We start from the raw sequence: 18678 nt of genomic DNA, 5'->3' as shown, positions 1-18678 counted from the left end.
TTTGAGTTTCAGAGGTTTATTGAATTTTAAGGTAAAATAGCAAACACTTACACAGAAATCACATTGCAATGAGGGTCAATTGGACAAGCAGTTCAAAAGGGAGGGCTTGAGGCCAATTGGCCACTTCCACATCTCATCTTAGTCCTTTTATACCGGAAGACCATAGTCCCACATGACTTTCTGGATTTTGCCATTCTGCCGTAACAACAGGGGTAGTTGCTACCCCCTTCAACCTAACTGTCACAACATTACAATTTTTATATAGGTGACCAACCTTAGTTCTTCATTTCCCACGATCTTAGCCCACCACAATGTGCCAGCTAAGCAGCTGTCCTGCTTGCAAGGCATAATTTCCACATACACAGCACTATTTCCACATACTTTGGGGGCACAGGCTCATCACACAGGCTACATTGATTTTTGTTTATATTCCAATCAACGTGGATCTGGGTAATGGATCCGCGACCCCCAGAACAACCTCATAACAGTGATTCCTCCAATATGACATATAAGACAAGATAAAAATGCAGGTTAAATATACCTTCAGGTAATACATGTAGGCAGGCTCGGGGCACAGGGCGTTGGGATAGGTACAGCATTAAAGGTATACAGATAGGGGACCCCTATTTGATAGGCTCTCACAGTGATCAGTCAACCTGATCCACAAAAACATAATAAAATTGAGATTCCAGTAAGATCATTTGAAGCTGATTCCAAAAGATTCTTTGAAGCTGATACACCGTCGAAACAATGTCTGATTACAAATAGAGCTCTTAGAGACAAAGAGGAGATAACAATGAAAATAACAGTGAATGATTAATTCAACCGGGGGAAAATACATTAAGAGAGTTGGAAGATATGTCTGAAAGGGAGACAGGGGCCTGGGTAGAAATTTTGGAAACTAGGCAGTGGGAGAGGGTAGAGGTGGGAGAAATACCTAGATTGAACAGTAAAGAAGCAGATGCAGACAGAGATAAAGGGAGGAATTTGGGAGGCAAGTAAAAAAAAAAAAAGCATAGCAATTAAAGTATTGAAACGGGCAAGAGACGATGGATAGATGATTCTTCTTTTTTGTTGTGCTGATTTGCTTTTCCTTTTCTCTCTCTTTCTTTTAAAGCATAGCAATTAAAGTATTGAAGCAGGCAAGAGACGATGGATAGATGACTTTTCGTTTTTGTTGTTCTGATTTGCTTTTCCTCTCCTCTATCTCTCTTCTCTTTTCTTTCTTTTTTTGAAGGTAGGTGACATGATTAGAAATTAGATAGGATAGAAAGAAAACATTTTTAAATAAAGGGTGACATGATTAAAAGCTAGAATAAGTAATAGAAATAAGAGAAGGGGGAATATTAGTGTATACATTTTTATATAATAAAATAAAAGTAATAGAAAACATGGAATTATTGAATAATGAGAGATTGCAACCTAAGATAAATGTGTATTATTATTAGAAAAACATAAGTTGATTGAATGTAATAATTATGAGTAACTTTATTAGAATGTATGACACCCAGGGACCACACTGTTTGATATATTTGAAAAAATAAAAATAAAAAACTTGGGGAAAAATACAAACAAAGCTCTTAAAAATGGGTGTGAAAACTTGCAATATTCTCTGCTTAGTTTACCAGAACATCCTTGAATCTTTTTGTTTTCTTTCATTTTGTTTTGCAGTTTCAAACGACATGTGGAGAGGAAGGAAAAAAGAAAAAGAGAATTTCTTACAGGGGTGGTATAAATGAATTCTGCAAAGGATGCTCATCAAAAGAATGTTGCTTTAGTACGTAGGCAATCTGAGCTGTAATCCCGCCGATGAGGAACTTTCCTGGTTTATACCACTCATGAAGGATAGGAGAGAGATCACTTCCGGAGCAAGATGCGGCATCTGTCTGGCACTTCATGTCAATCAGCAACCACAGTATGATCGCTACCCTCAGCATGGTCTCTAGAAGAGGCTTCCTTGTGTCTAGCTACAATCCCAGGGTTACATTTGGTGAGACTATTTTCCACCAACTACAACATCTAAGGACATGTTCAGCTAACACATGCAACTGTATCAGTTCTCTCATTCAATGGGTTCACATCAAAAAGATTAGCAAAGTATGATGGAGAAGCACGCTCCAGTCAACGAAAACCACGAGCAAAGAGATAAGAACTCGCCTGCCTGTTTTCTCTTGGTTACAGAAGCAAAAGTTTTTATAAACTCTTCAAGACTGATTTACGAATTATTTCCTGGAAAGCTGTGGCAGCTGTGTCATAAAGCTACAATGATAGTCATTTAGGTTAATTGCCAATAGACAGACAGTCACCTCTGCAATGGAACCTCCTGGGTTTGGAGAGCTATATTACACCTTTTGAGACGACCATCTTTATCAGCTCTTTAAATAGCTGCCACCTAAAACAATGTTATATAATTATTTCTGTAAACTTAACCATTCCCCATGGGATCCTTCACAAAATAAATGCTTATGATCGGTAGCTTCTCTAAATATTTCTCTGCAGGCCATCACCGAACAGAATTAACCTGAAAAGAGTCACTGAAAATGCGGCTGTAGGATTCCTTACTCTTCTGTAAAAAATATTGATACAAAGTGCAAAATTAGTGTATGTGCTATACACCTTGTTTGTCTTGGTTTACCTTTTCCTTGGCACTTATTTTTTCTTGAAGATCTATCCTACCTGTCCTCCAAAGTCTTGAAGGAGCTTTCCTGGTGCGCTATCTTTGAACTCTATTAAGTCCCCCACTAAGTCATAAGGTGGAGTTCAACCTGGATTTCCTTGGCCTTAGTCATAGTTAAGAAGTCATACATAATTCTATAGCTTCACTATACCTTAGGTCAGGGATGTCAAATTCAAGGCCCATGGACCACAGCCAGCCCGCAATGTGCTCAGATTCGGCCCATGGAGCTGTCGTGGAAAATGTAAGGGGCTGTTCTGTGTCGCCTTGGTGAGTCACTTTGGCCCAGTCTATCTGTATCACTTCAGCTCAGTCTACCTGTGTGGCTTCGGCCCGGTCTACCCAATGCAAAAAAGAAACATTTGGGGAGTGGTGTCAAGCTGGCCACACCCACCCAGTCAGCCACACCTGCCCAGACCCTTCAAGGTCAACCATAGCCCTGATGCGGCCCTCAGTGAAATTGAGTTTGACACCCCTGCTTTAGGAAAACAGAGATCATTTATCCACCCAATTTTTCTGGTGATCTTTGAACATTCCTTGAAGTTCAACTGTATTTGTCAGGCCTGGAGCCATTTTCTCCTAGCACCTTCAGGGTTGCCACAGTGGAGATGAGTCGAGTTGTGGGAACGGGAGGGAGGAGGTAGAGATAGCAAGGGGATTGTAACCAAAATAAAATTCTTTCCTCTGAGAACCAAGGACGTTCCCACCAGGTGTGTGTCAAGATTCGGTGTCGTCTCAAATAAACTGCATTTCAAACAAATAGTCCTTGATCAAAATCTTTCATTTATTAGGCACAACAATTGAAAACTGCGACTCAGTTGCAGCCAATACTGACTTCCTGGTCCAAACCCTCCCTTTCCTTTCCCCACTGCTCTGCTTCTCATTGGCCATCTTCCAAGTCACTCTGCTGTTATCTACTACTTCAGCTCAAAGGAATTTCCCCCCTCCCAACCCATCTCCTAGGGGATAGTATCTCCAGGGAAAATAAGTAGGTGAAAAGTCAAGCGTCCTCTTGCCAGATGCCCCCACCTTCTCCTTCTTATGTTACCACTGGAGTGAATGCAGCTTGGAGTGCTGACAGTGCGAGGAGGTGGCCCTTGGACTGTGACCTGATTGGACCATGTGATGGACTGCATGGGCAGGGGGAAGAAAACTATACTTTTAACTAGGGGGAAACCCGAGGGGGGTTTATAGTCGGGTTTCCCCAGATGTACCAATATGACATGCCTAATAAATCTATACTTTGAGGAATATGCCTGCCTTGGAGTTTTGATTCCATTGGGTGTATTACTTGGAACCCTGAGAGTATTATTGTGTTGGATAGGAAGGTTGTGCAGAGAGTGGTGAGGACAGCAGAAAAGATGATTGGAAGTCAACTTCCTTCTATTCAGGATATGGCATATAAGCAATGCTTGACCAGGGTCCTCAGGGACAAAATGAGACAATTGAACATGACTGCCTTAACACACCCAGTTCTTCTTCTCGGGCATTCCACCATGGCTGACCTAACATGGGCACTTTTACTCAGCTGGATCTCTACTGGCATTCCTCTCCCACCATTGGTCTACCAGCATTCTTGTCCCGCCCCTTTATCCCGGGTGTTTCATGGAAGATTACTTTTCCATGGCCATTTGGCTGTGTGGGACATTTAAATGAGCATCTGGACAGCCAGTCTGCACACCCAGAGTTGGGCAGCCTCTCGCATGGGGAAGTGGGGGACGTTGCTTTGATGTTCACGCAAGAAGAGGAGGAAAAAAGCGGTCCATAGCGGGAATGTCAGGCCTTTCTAATCTCCCCCCTGGCTCAAGTTGATGAAGGGAGAAGAACTTGTGGCTCAGAGGTTAATATAACTGCCTAACATGCAGGCAGCCCAACTTCGAATCCAAGTAAGGGTATGGCTAACTGATGACAGCTAAATAGCTTGAAATAGATCTATACTAGTCTCCCTTTATTTATTTATCAGCAAAATATAAATTATATATTTATAATATATGCAAGTTTTGGTGTATTCGGGTCTTTTCCAGTGTAAGATTGAGAGTATCTTGGCGACGTTTCGACGAGGTCACCAAGATACTCTCAATTTTACACGGGAAAAGACCCAAATACACCAAAACTTGCATACCATTTTTGGGAAAACATGGTAGTACTATTGTCTTTCTTTGTCCTAGCCCCATAAGAACTCTTTGCAAGGGGGTCTTTTTCATTTTTCCTCAACCAAAGTTGCCAAAGGAGGAGCAACAAGAGACAAAAGTCACAAGGGACAGTCAAAAGGGGTCATGTTGGTGGGGGGTTCAGTGGGTTAACATGACTCTGTGGTCATTGAATGGAGGCTCCTGAATTCTGATCACATGATCCTGGGTTGTGCAATGACCATAACTTTGAGCATGGGTCATTCATTCAACACCATCATTACTCCAAACAGTTGCTGAATGAATGGCCATGTACTGAGAATTATCTGGATGTCATAACCATAGACAGAGAAATGTGTATTGTAAATTTACTTTAGGAATTTATTTGTAACTGCTGCTAAGAATTTTCTTTTTATAACATTTCCCCCACTTCCCTTACTTCCTTTTTTCTCTTCTCTGCTTCAGGATGATAAAAGCTAAAATATATTACCCAGATAGTACACATTCTTTTCAGTTACCAAATGCATCTTTTTTGAAGAAGATCCAATTGGCTATGGAAATAATCAGAACTAAATAAGAAAACACTTGATTAAAAGCAGAATCACTCATTATACAGTGAAAGATTTTATTTTCCATTTTCGTTCAAAAGGAGGAGCCACGGTGGCGAAGTAATTAGAGTGCAGTGTTGCAAGCTAACTCTGCTGATGGCCAGCAGTTCGATCCTGACCAGCTTAAAGTTGACTCAGCCTTCGATCCTTCCGAGGTCGGTAAAATGAGGATCCAGATGGTGTGAGCAATATGTTGACTCTGTAAACTGCTTAGAGAGGGCTGTAAAGCACTATGAAGTGGTATATAAGTCTAAATGCGTTGACTATTTCTATTGCTATAAGAGTGTGACAAACACTGTTATAATGTTATACATAAAAAATACTGGTAAAATGGATGCAACTAATAAGACTTGCTTTATTCTTAGAAAAGGATCACCATTTCTGTTTCACACTAGAAATATAGGTAGCCACCATTTAATAGTCAGAAATGCTTTTTCTTTACAAGTTGCTCTTTGCTGTTGAGGTCAGGTCTCAGCAAAATAATGTAGCATTTGGGGAAAAAGATACACCCCAATAACCCAGCACTAGAAGCTAAGATGGAGAAGATCTCCACGGCTACCATATACTTTCCTTTCGTGCTCAAATAGGTGGGAACAAAGGACAACCAAACACTGCAAAACATCAGCATGCTAAAAGTGATGAACTTGGCTTCATTGAATGTGTCTGGCAGGTTCCTAGCCAGGAAAGCCACCATGAAGCTGACCAGAGACAGAAATCCCATGTAGCCCAAAACAAGATAAAACATCACAACAGACCCTTCATTACATTCTGCTATGATCTCTTCAGTCATTGATTTCATGTTAAGTTCTGGAAAGGGGGGAGAAGTGATCATCCATGCCAGACAAATGCCTGCTTGAATGAAGGAGCCTGAAAAAACTATTAAGAAGGACAGTCTTTTCCCCAACCATTTTCTCATGCTGGACCCTGGTTTGGTGGCCATGAAAGCTGCAATGACCATGATGGTTTTGGCCAACACAGAAGAAATGGCCAAAGAGAAGATAAGGCCAAACATGGATTGTCGAAGGAAGCAAATCAGTTTAAGAGGTTTCCCAACAAAGAGGAAAGAGCAGAGGAAGCAAAGCAGAAGGGAGATAAGGAGGGTGTAGGTGAGGTCCTTGTTGTTAGCTTTAACCATAGGGGTGTCTTTATACTTAATAAATATTCCAAGTATGAGCATGGTAATGACTGAAAATAAAACAGCAACCACAACTAAACTGATCCCCAAAGGTTCTTCAAAAGTTAGAAAAGTTACGATTTTGGGGATGCATCGAACTTTGTCCTTACTTGGATATTGATCTTCTGGACATTCAGAACAGGCAATCATGTCTGCAAGTAAGAGAGAGGCTATGAAACATGGAATCTAATCATCATGATTGATGCAGCACCAAGTGAATAATTAGATTCGATCAATACTTTTCAGACTTAACCACACAAAGTCTACCCTTTAAACCTCAGAATTTTGGTTTCAGAATTCTCAGATTTGAATCCTTCCCCCCGTTAAAGTAGTTAACTTTAAAAAGGGCTGGATTTGATCATTAGATGAGAATAAAAGTAATCTGTTGAGGTAGGAATATTCTGTATTAGTGGTACTCATACTTTGTTAGCACCATAAACTTTCTTCAGTCTTTCCTTCTCCAAGTCTTATGCATGGATGCATATGAGAGGTATTCCAAAATGCCCAAATGATAGGCACAAATGTTTGATTGAAGGCTTGTCATTTATTAAAACACTGCTACTGAAATCCTGCACATTTTCAAATGGTGTCATATTTATTACATCAGGGGTGGGTTCCACTTACCTTTGCTAGTGGGAGCGCACATGTGCAGAAGCTTCTGCGCATGTGCAGACCATCCATGATGACTTCTGGGTGGGTGGGCAGAGCCTCCTGCCACCGTTACTACCGGTTCGCAAGATCCGGACTGAACCGGTAGCAACCCACCTGTCAGCATTCCAGAAAAATCCCATGTCAGCGTTCCAGTGCTGACATATTGAAAGGAGAGGAGAAGCTTGAACTTTTGCCTACTTAATTCCTTTGAAGATCCTGTTTCCTCGGAGATGGGAGGGGGACATTCCTGTGATCTGACAGAGATGGGATGAGGAGAGTGGCTTGGAAGATAGCCAATGAGATGCAGAGAATTGGGGATCGGAAAGGGAGGGCTTGGGGGGCAGAGGTCAGTACTGACCGCGAAAGAGCCAGGGACAGATCACTATGCTCAATAAAGAGAAAATTTCCTTAAAGATCGGCAGTTTGGAAATTCATTTATTTTGAGATAGCATCGAAACCTGACACCCCAATTCCAAATAAAGATGCGGAAGCAAGCATTTTCCAACGTTCTCTTTACTAGAATAGGCAAAGTGGCACATCTGGGAAAACCCGAATCTGAAAAGCCCGGCTTTTCCCTCAGTAAGTCAAAATCCCCAAAACCATCCCCTTTCTCTCCATTCAATCACATGCTCCAATCAACATCCGTTCCATCTCGACCCAGCCCCCTGACCACTCCTTCTCCAGATGCTGGATCGCCCTGACCTTGACCGACAGGAAGAATGTTATTATGTCCACTAACAACCCCTCTCCTTAATCCCCCCTCCTACTTTCCCACACATGAGAAGGTGGCAGCATTGAAGCTTCCAGCCTAATATGGCTTCCAAAGTTGACACCACCACTGTATTACATGCATGCAAAACATGGTATTGGACTTCAATCACATGGTCAATCTCTCTCTCTCTCTCTCTCTCTCTCACACACACACACACACACACACACACACACACACACACACACCTCCCCTAACAGTGATGGGTTTCAGAAATGCTTACCACCGGTTCACCCCGCGTGCCTTCCATACATGCGCCCGGCCTTCCGCGCACGAACCCAGCCTCGAAAACATGGCTAAATAGGATGTCTTTATGCCGCTCCGAACCAGCTGAATGCCACCTCTGTCCCCTTCCCCCTCTCTATATCTATCTATCTGTCTATCTGTTTGCGTGCGTGCATGCCTGCCTGCCTGCCTGTCGTCCATCTGTCTCTGTCTTTGGGCCACTTTTACAACCCAAGTTGGGCATGGAGCTAGAAAACAGATGATTAAGCTCACAATCCCAAGAACTCTCTCCACATCCTCAGCTCCAACAGGTTCAAACCATTCCTAAATAATCCTGCAAGAATTCTCCCCGGGAAACTTCTCTGGACCTCCATCAAGGCCAATGTCCAATCAGGAATGCCAATAAATTTCAGTGATTGCATCTGACAAATGCGACAAAATTGCCTCTGCACACTCTTGCAATATTTTATTCATTCCCTCCTCACTCGTTGGGCCTGTGAGATATGAAACAGGGCTAAGATTGTGGGGGAGCAATCTGCCGATGCAGTAAGTGTGGATAAGTACTGGCACTGCACAGCCCTAAGCATCTTAAGGTAGATCTTAATTGCAACTCTAACCCTTGTTAGATCAAGTTCATCCTTTGTTGAATGCCAGCAACATTCTAGATCTCTCTTTTCCAGTTTCAATTTCCCTCAGATCATCTATAAACCAGACTAAATGCTGGAAACCTGGAGAAGAGAGATTTGCATGGGCACAATTTAATCCAGGGCCTCTATCTAATGTTCTTTTTGTTCATTTTAGGAATTAGCTGAAATCTTTTCACTGTGGTATTATTGGATGTTATGTTTCCAGCCAACTGAAATCATCTAGTATGAGAATTTATATTGGAATAAATGAAGCAAGCAAATCAGCTCCATGGTAGGAGCCGAGGTTGCGCAGTGGTTAGAGTGCTTTACTGCAGGCTACTTCAGTTGACTGTTAGGCTCAGGGTTGACTCAGCCTTCCATCCTTCCAAGATGGGTAAAATAAAGACCCAGATTGTTGGGGGCAATATGCTGACTCTGTAAGCTGCTTAGAGAGGGCTGTAAAGCCCTGTGAAGTAAATAAAAGTAATTTACCGTCTGGTGAATTTTGCAGTGAAAAATATAATATGTCATAGAGTAGAGTAGAGTAGAGTAGAGTAGAGTAGAGTAGAGTAGAGTAGAGTAGAGTAGAGTAGAGTAGAAGAGTAGAGTAGAGTAAAGAAGAGAAGAGAAGAGAAGAGAAGAGAAGAGAAGAGAAGAGAAGAGAAGAGAGAAGAGAGAAGAGAAAAGAGAAAAGAAGAGAGGAGAGGAGAGGAGAGGAGAGGAGAGAAGAGAAGAGAAGAGAAGAGAAGAGAAGAGAAGAGAAGAGAAGAGAAGAGAAGAGAAGAGAATAAAGAACAATTTACCTGACATATTTGACATCTTCCCATCAGAACATGGATCACAATCATAGCAGCAAAATTTCTCGCCTTCCTTCTTTTTCTTCTGATAGCCAGCAGGGCAGGGATCATTGCACACTGAACGGGGCAAGACCTGTTGATAAACCAGGTTAGAATTCAAGATACTACTATCTTCTAATCTACCTGCACACATAAAGTAGCACAAGTCAAAGGACCGTGAAATACAATGCAGCACCTGGAAATTTTTCTGACGCTTCCTAGATAATGCAGTTGGTTTCATCTCAGCTTTTCCCTCCCTTCACCAGTCTGGATTTTAAAAATACCTACTGTGAGATTTAATATTTAGCTTTATACAAGTAGAACACAAATAAAAATCACAGCCTTAATTGTGCCTCTGAGTTCCTACTCCATGAAATTTTAAATTTCTAAAGTTTTGAATTTTAGAATCCTACTTATCTACTTGATGGAATTTGGGATGTCCAACCATAACTTTAGCAATCAGTTACTTGTTTTTCACACTATTGTTCATAGAACTAAGTAAGAATCTTCCCAAGCCACCCTGTAAATTATTTGCCAATTATAATTCTCCCAGATTAGGAGGCAACTCCCATATATTGAGTACAGAATACTTAATTTTAACTGATATAAAAATACGAAACATTCTTTAACACAGCTGATCTTTGATCTCCAAATTTTTCATCCAAAATGATAAAATACTGTGTTTTCCTGAAAATACAACCTACCCCAAAAGTTAAGTCCTAGCTTGATTTTTACACGTGCGCCCAATATAAACCCTAACCACCCAAATAAGCCCCGCCCACTCCAGGGTAACTGATATAAAAATATGAAACAGATTCTTTCACACAGCTGATCTTTGATCTCCAAATTTTTCCTCCAAAGTTATAAAATACTTCGAAATCCACAACCTGCTCAAAATCTTTGTGCCATACAATTAAATGTTCATGAATCTCAAATTGTTCTCCTTTAATTGCTTTGGGATCCATCTTTCCAATTTTCACTTTGCGATATGAATTGTTTGGAAACATGACCACATTTGCAATATCAAATCCAGAAAGCACTTCTCCATGGTGGTTGATGGACACAGATTCTCCAAGTGAATTATTGAATGAAAGGCCTTGGAGAAACCAGTGAAGCTAAATTAAAAGGATGGGAAACAAAGAAGAGGAAACAAACCAATAGATAACATCAAGAAATTTATATTTCTGAAAATTATATCTATAGAAATGTTCTGACCCAAACCATGAAGCGACAAATACCCCTTTTATTTAATTTACAGTGAATTCCTCTCCAGCAAAGTCTTTCTTTCAAAAGCGTTCAGTCTTTCAAGATAGTTCACAATTACCGACCTTTATTGTTGAGGGTAAAACTTCCCTCTGCATAGTAGGCAACAGACCGGACAGCAAAGAGATATGTTGCTGGTTAAACACACAGATACTCACAGACCAGTTCTCTTCAGTCACACACAGTCCCTCTTCAGAAGATCAATCATCAAAATAGCAGAAGCAGGTGTTCCCTGGCTTCCTGTCTACTTTATGGCTGCCTGATAATAGCACAGCCAAGCTTTCTTATAACATTTAAAGTCACAAACATAGTTTTTCTTATATATTAACTACCCAACCATAGGATAAATATCCAACATTTATCAGGCTTGGAGAGTGGCCAGGCCAATATCTTTCAGACGCCGCAATAGTTGGCAACAATGCAGTAATGAACAAATTGTCTCCTGTAAACTCCATTCCCCTTTCGCTCCTCTTTTATTGCCTCTGGGAGGGGCCATTCATCATCCACCTGTGGCATTACTCCCAAGTCGACCCTTATTCTTTATCTGTTCCCTTCGTCTGGCAACTCTGTGCATGCACACACTGGGAACAGGCTCCAGCTGTTCGTTTGCCTCACTAATGTCTGACTCTGAAGGCAGCTGATAACTGGCATATGGCCCTGGTCCCCTCTCTGCCTTCGATGCAGAGCCCTCATCAGAGCCTTCCCCAGACTCCAGGACTGGCTCATTTTCTTCCCCAACCTCCTCACTGTCTGAATCTGCTTTTTACCCCCTGCACATGCACAGAACGGTTTGCACACGTCCAGTGAGTCCAAGCGTGCACTTCCAAACTGGTTAGGAAGGCAAGTAGATTTCACCCCTGTACTGAATGTCATACCTGAGTCATAGCCACCCAGACTGAAGACCTTCAGCCATTACTGCTGGGAAGGGCTGAGAAGACACATCTGCAACACTGACCCATCGTTCAGGACAATGTGAATTGTTTTGTCATAGTGGGTCATATCATTGTCTTACTTAAATGAAGAGAATTCTATCGTGTTCAGTGTCAACCTATTTCTAGAACGGAATAAGTGGCTTTTGCAATAGCACTTAGACTTATATACCGCTTCATAGTGCTTTACAGCCTTCTCTAAAGCGGTTTTACAGAGTCAGCATGTTACCCCTAACAATCTGGATCCTTTTCTCCAAAGCCTCCTCAGTAATTTGAGAAAAAAGGAAGAAGTACATGCAGTAATTATTTGTACTTCTATAACTGTCTGGTTTGGTACAGCAACCACATAGGGCAGGTACAGGTTTCAATGGATAGTTAGGACTGCAGAAAAAAACAATTGCAACCAGCCTGCTTTCCATAGAGGATCTGTATATTGTGCAAGTCAGAAGCAGGGCTGAGAAAATATCTCCAGACCTCTCACAACTGGGACATAACCCACTTCAAAGCATCCTTTCCGGATGCCTCTGTTGGGCATTGCATGCCAAACAATTAGACACAAGGATAGTTTTGGCCTTGTGCCATCACTCTGCTGAACAACTAATTCCCACTGTCTTATGTCTAAGGGTATTTCTCCATGTAGTAGGGCTGTATTATTATTATCCTTCTAACCTTTCCCACTACTTCTATTATCAGATATATATTGATGATCGTGCTCATTTGGTTCTATGAGGAAGTTATTTGGTCAATACAGCTTCAGGTTCAAAAGGTTGTTTTTATTATTTACAAATATATATATGTATACGATAATGAACAGGGTGTCCTGTTACATTTTTACCCTAACTGTATGACTCAAATGTTGAGAGGAGAGAGAAGTTCACGTATTGTCTCACTGAGAGATAGATGAGAGAGAGAGAAAAAAAGGGGGGGAGAAGATATCCAAGTGGTTTCTAGGTAAGAGTCCAATAAGAGAGTTCATTGGCTGATATAGTCAAATGTGATGTCTGTAAAGACTTAACCCCTTCTAGACTCTGGTGCATCATATGCAGGCAATATCTGACATCTATTGATATTTTATGATTATATTACTTGGTTGTTTGTGTGTACACTGAGAGCTTAGGCACCAGAGGCAAATTAATCTTGTGTCCAATCACACCTGGCCAATAAAGTATTCTATTCTATTCTATTTCTATTTCTATTATTCCTATTTCTATTCTATTCTATTCTATTCTATTCTATTCTATTCTATTCTATTCTATTCTATTCTATTCTATTCTATTCTATTCTATTCCATTCCATTCCATTCCATTCCATTCCATTCCATTCCATTCCATATTTTATTTTATTCTATTCTATTCTATTCCATTCCACTCCACTCCATTCCATTCCATTCCATTCCATTCTCATGCTGACAATGAAGGTCTTTGATTCACAAATGATTACCTTCCAGGTCCCTTGATCTTGAAGTTTGTTCCTTATACTTTCAACTACTCTTTTATATTTAGATGTATGTACATTCATACCATAAACAGCATGTGCTACAGCATGGACTGCATTGTAGATACTGTAACTGTGGCCAGTCATTTCAAATAAATGCCGAGGAAGGTTATTTAGCTCTTCCTTCCCAGTGCATGCTTCATCACTTTCCGCTGAAAAGGAGCAATCAAAGCCTTGTTCCCAGAAGTCCTTCAACAAACTATCTCGTTGGGTCTGGAATGGTTTGATGGCCCCAAGGAATTCTTCAAAACCCGGCAGTTCCTTGGAATGAATAGCAAAGGAAATTGCTCCATCGAACATTTGCAAATCTGACGGTCGGTGAAGACTCGTCAATGTTAAATCCATTTGAGCTGTCAGAATCCACATTTTCCCCAATAATTTCAAAGTAAACGTATATTTAAGGAACATGAAGAGAAGCATTGCCGTGATGCTTTCCCCATAGAAGAGGAATGTATTGATTTTGATGTCCAGCCAATAAATATTTATCCGATCCACGATTGTATTATGAAACACAGAAAAAAATGCTTGTTTGGGCATTCTCTCCACAAAAGCAGAGCAGATCCTGTTCTCCGAAAAAAGTGGTTCCAGAGCTTCAAGGAAATTGTCTCCACTGTCATCATCCAGGATTAAAAGACCAACCCACGTCCATCCAAAATGCTTCAGCAAATGGATAATCCCCGCAATCTGAAGGTTTTCATCCGGAGCCATCCGGTAAAAGGAAGCCGCCATCTTTGCTCCATGCTTCTTTGGAGCAAAGGAGCCATAAGCGAGCTAAAATAAGATGTTCAGTTGGTCCTTATGGTTGGAATGCCTCAATTTACCTCAGAAATGTATTTTTTTTCTTTTTTAAAAAAAATATTATTTTTTATTATACAATTTTCTTTGTTGTATATAAAATGTCCATATCCACAATGGAAGTTTAAATACAAATAATAACTCTTATACATACAGTAGCTATCACTATTATTCTTATTAGCCTTATTAAACATTTTCCATTATTTAATTAAACATTCAATTGGTTTTTATCTATAATTAGTTAATAATATCAAGCATTATAAACATTACATAACCATCACATTTGTAACTATTATCGTCCAAGTCTATTAATCATAATATTTACTTATCATTATTCAATATTCATATTTAATTGCAGATTTGCTTCATTTTTATTTACATAACCTCTTACATACTTGATTCTAAATGTCTAGCTTCTGCTTCTATTTTCTAACCATTGATAAAATAATTCCCAAGTGAAAAAATATTCTCTTTCCTCCTTGTCCTTAATTTTCAATGTTAATCTATCCATTTCAGCACATTCCTGTATGTTCTTATTACATTTTCCTCTACAGGTATATTTTCATTTTTCCAGTTTTGTGCACACACAATTCTCGCTGCTATTACATGTAAAATTAAATACATATTTCTTTTATTATATTTCTCCAGTAGGATACCCAAATGTATTTTCTTAAGGAACATGCAGATACGTGCAATTTTTTCCAAACTCTTTCCTTGCAGGGGATTCCATTTTCAATTCTAAATAAATCTTGTGACTATTACCTTATTGATTTCTCTGTTAGATACATACTGTATTTTTCAAAGTATAAGATGCACCTTTTTCCCCCCAAAAAGAGGATGAAAATCTGGGTGCATCTTATACTCTGAATGTGGCCCCGCCCAGCCTCGCAAATGGAGATATCAGAGGCTGAAAGAAGCCTCTGAAAGAAGCTTCAGAAAAAAAGCCTCTGAAAGGCTTTTATCTAAAATAATATGGCAAGCAACAAAAGAAGAATCAGTAAAGGTTCTAATTATGCTAACAAATCTGGAGAATAACACAATAACCAATAGATCGGAAGAGATTAATCTATATACCAATACCAAAGAAAGGAGATTGAACAGAGTACAGATAGTCCTTCAATAAAAGCCTCTGAAAGAAGCTTCAGAAAAAAAAGCCTCCAAACAGAGCTTCAGAAAAAAGCCTCTGAAAGAAGCTTCAGAAAAAAAGCCTCCAAACAGAGCTTCAGAAAAAAAGCCTTTTTTTCTGGAGCTCTGTTTCGGAGGCTTTCAGAGGCAGAAAAAAAAGTATTTTTTCTGAAACAGAGTTTCAGAAGTTTCAGAGGCAGAAAAGAAGAAAGGCACAGAGCTCACAACCAACATACCTGTTCCTAAAATTCTCCTCTGGAAACAGCTGATTAGGGATATTCCGGGAGGCCGATCCACCCAACAATCAGCTTTTTTCTTATTTTCCTCCCCAAAAATTAAGGTGTGTCTTATACTATACTCCAAAAAATATGGTATCTTGCCTTTTGTTCAGGCAGTCAAGAATACATATATACAGGGTTCTAAGCAAACGCTCAGGTTTGGCTGAGAGAGGGTGATGGACATAGTCACCTGTTAGCTGCCATGGATCTGGATGGATTTAATCAGGACCTTCTACAATGTGATGCATCAAATATGGCTCAATTCTATCTCCCAACTTCCATCGGGACATTTTATGCCTCATACAAGCAGAATCAAATCTCTACTTGATAAACGATCATTTCCAATTCCTTACAATTTTGCCATATGGATGAGTTTTCATACCTGTGAATACATACTGTATCTTACCTGAGGTTTTTTATAAAGACTTATGATATCTGACATGAAGAATGAGATATCAGCACCAAATCCTCCAATGATGGCCACAATGAGATTCTCCTTGATATCACATCTGTAGTTGACAACCAACTGATTGGATCGGAAGAGCAGTTCCAAAGTGGAACGGTAAGTCAGCCGGGCATCAAAATAGTTGTCGCAGATGAAAAATCCCAGAGTAACATTAGACAAGAGTCTTGAGTTTGAGTTGATCTGTTTCACCGCAAATGCCAAACTTAGGGAATGCTGATACAACTTTAAAATAGCTCTGACAACATAATTGGAGACAAGTGAAATGAAACTTATTGAGGAAAGGAGAATATATTCACTGATGCAACAGTAAAAATATGAAACTTGCAAATTGTACAAAATTGTACAAAAATAGTGGGAAATATTTGAAATATCATGAGACAGAGGTCTACAACTGGACTAAGGTAAAGATTCCCCTCGCACATATATGCTAGTTGTTCCCTACTCTAGGGGGCAGTGCTCATCTCAGTTTCAAAGCCGAAGAGCCAGCGCTTTCCAAAGACATCTCCATGGTCATGTGGCTGGCATGACTAAATGCCAAAGGCGCATGGAAAGCTGTTACCTTCCCAACAATAATGTAGGAATAAGGTAGTGAATCATAAGGCAGCTGATACTGACAAGTTCTACCTAGTGTGTTAAATATCAAACAAATGATGAATACTGGAACAAAATTATCATATCACAATGCACTGAGTACCACATTTGATGAGTTTCAAAGCTGTTAAGTACCAACGTAGCACTGTATTGTAAGTCTATGTGTTACTTGGGCAAGTGTATAAATTTCTTTAATATATAAATAAAATAAACAAACCTATTTAGATTGCCCATGCTGATTAGAGATTTTTTTTTTTAACGTAAGAGCAATCTTCACATTTCAATGGTGGTATCAATGGGGATTTAGAATATATTCAGAAGTGGTATTCAGCCGGTTCAGACCATTTTGGGCGAACCGGTAGCACCGATGATCAGCTGCCCCCACTCTATCCTGTCCTTTATTTCCTGCTTTGTAGCTCATCTCAATCACACAGCACAGCTGATTTTCCCCTCCTCGCTGTTCTACTTACCATTGCTGACTTGGAAGGTAAGCAGCTGAGTTTCTGAATGCTTCATTTTCAGCACTGCGTGCAAGCGCCTTAGGCGCACGCAAAGCGCATACTCGCCAAACCAGTTGTTAAACCGGCAGCATCCCACCACTGAATATATTGACTCCAGGATTTGATGCTACAATAGATTTCCATCAAGAAATCTCAAGAGTTGAAGACTAGACTGGGAAGTCAAATCTTATCCCAGATTAAGGCGATGGTATAATGGTACTTTTGTAAAGATGGCAACTAATCTCCATGAATTATCTGTCAACTCGCAAAGCATCCCTGGCCTGCTCTTGAGTTGCCATAGGAAAGGGGGGGATGGGGAACCAATGAAACCGCACAGCAGCTAGATGCACATTCCAGACTTATCTCTCTCAAGGCTGTATCCCAGGGTTACTTACAGCGGCTGGAGAGGAGTGATCTCTATAACCCAAGAAATTGCCCCATTGGCAAATGTGATTGATATCACATCCTGGGGGCAGGGGGGAAACAGGGTCAAGCCTGGGCCGTAAATTACGTGGGGTCAGAGTTGGCTTCACTTGGGAACATGCCGACATGAAGCTCCTAATAAATAACTGAATTTCTTTTGAAGCTTGGCTCGAGGCTCATGATTTAATTAGGGTATCTGTCGGAACCCCGACATCTCCAATCTGGTATCTTTTTTTAAAGGGTTGGGATTGCAACTTTTTTGTTTACAGTGGCAATCTCAAAACATCTCTTTACATGCAACATTAAATGAGAAAGGATGAATAGGAAGCAAATCACTGTAATCCTGCCTAGATTTTCCAAGGTGTAAGATGACATCTGCGGGTTCTTTGAGAGATCAAAGATGATCCACCTGAAGTGTGTAAGTGGAAGGTTTTGATGTGGACAATGGGCACAGTGAGATTTGAGTAACAAAGAAGGACCTGAAAGTTCCATCTGAGGAAAACTAGTGGTAAACTGGTTTAAGCTTGCTGTATTGACTGCATAGAACTTAACGTGAATTTCATAGAAGATTTTTATGAATTTTATGCAATGGCTGATTCAGCAAACAGCCAGTCACTATCACTTCCTCAACACCACACACAAGATATCTAATGCTCTGGATCGTGTTCATCAAGAGAGACCCTTGTGAACTGACTATTGGTTTATTGTATAATATTTTACAGATTAGTCAACTTGAACCACAAAAGCATAATTGGGAGTTTTAAAGAACTCTTTGAAGATCTGGCTGCAACATTGTCTATACTTTTGAACCGCTTGTTACAAATACAGCTGGTAAAATACTGGGTGTGAAACCTTGCAATATAAATATATATATTAATTTGATTTATATGCCGCCCTTCTCCGGGGACTCAGGGCGGCTTACAATGCGTTAAGCAATAGCCTTCACACTTTTGTATATTTATACAAAGTCAGCTTATTGCCCCCACAAACTGGGTCCTCAATTTACCTACCTTAGAACGGATGGAAGGCTGAGTCAACCTTGAGCCTGGTGAGATTCGAACTTACAGTAATTGCAGACAGCTGGTGTTAATCATAATGCGATCAGTCTGCTGAGCCACCAGG

General features: G+C 40.3%; 1 protein-coding gene and 1 long non-coding RNA gene across 2 annotated transcripts; both read right to left on the bottom strand.

Annotated features, from left to right (window-relative positions):
• Positions 1-1938, bottom strand: LOC132709802 (uncharacterized). Its single transcript, XR_009620787.2, has 2 exons — positions 1723-1938; positions 1-1221 (listed from the first exon to the last, which is right to left on the bottom strand). It is a non-coding gene; the product is annotated as an uncharacterized LOC132709802 (long non-coding RNA).
• A 3476-nt stretch (positions 1939-5414) lies between these two features.
• On the bottom strand, positions 5415-6735 carry LOC148113619 (vomeronasal type-2 receptor 26-like). The gene has a single exon (XM_087894411.1). The coding sequence runs from the start codon at positions 6733-6735 to the stop codon at positions 5833-5835; it is 903 nt and encodes a 300-aa protein (XP_087750537.1). The 3' UTR covers positions 5415-5832.
• Between the last annotated feature and the right edge of the window lie 11943 nt (positions 6736-18678).

Source organism: Pantherophis guttatus, chromosome 4 (genome assembly GCF_059756535.1).
Source record: "Pantherophis guttatus breed Tessera chromosome 4, ASM5975653v1, whole genome shotgun sequence".
NCBI lineage: Eukaryota > Metazoa > Chordata > Lepidosauria > Squamata > Colubridae > Pantherophis > Pantherophis guttatus.
This window is presented reverse-complemented; position numbering and strand designations above follow the sequence as displayed.

What these genes read in the sequence shown, in the direction of transcription:
- LOC148113619 (XM_087894411.1), bottom strand. Translation starts at nt 6,735, where the DNA reads ATGATTGCCTGTTCTGAATGTCCAGAAGATCAATATCCAAGTAAGGAC.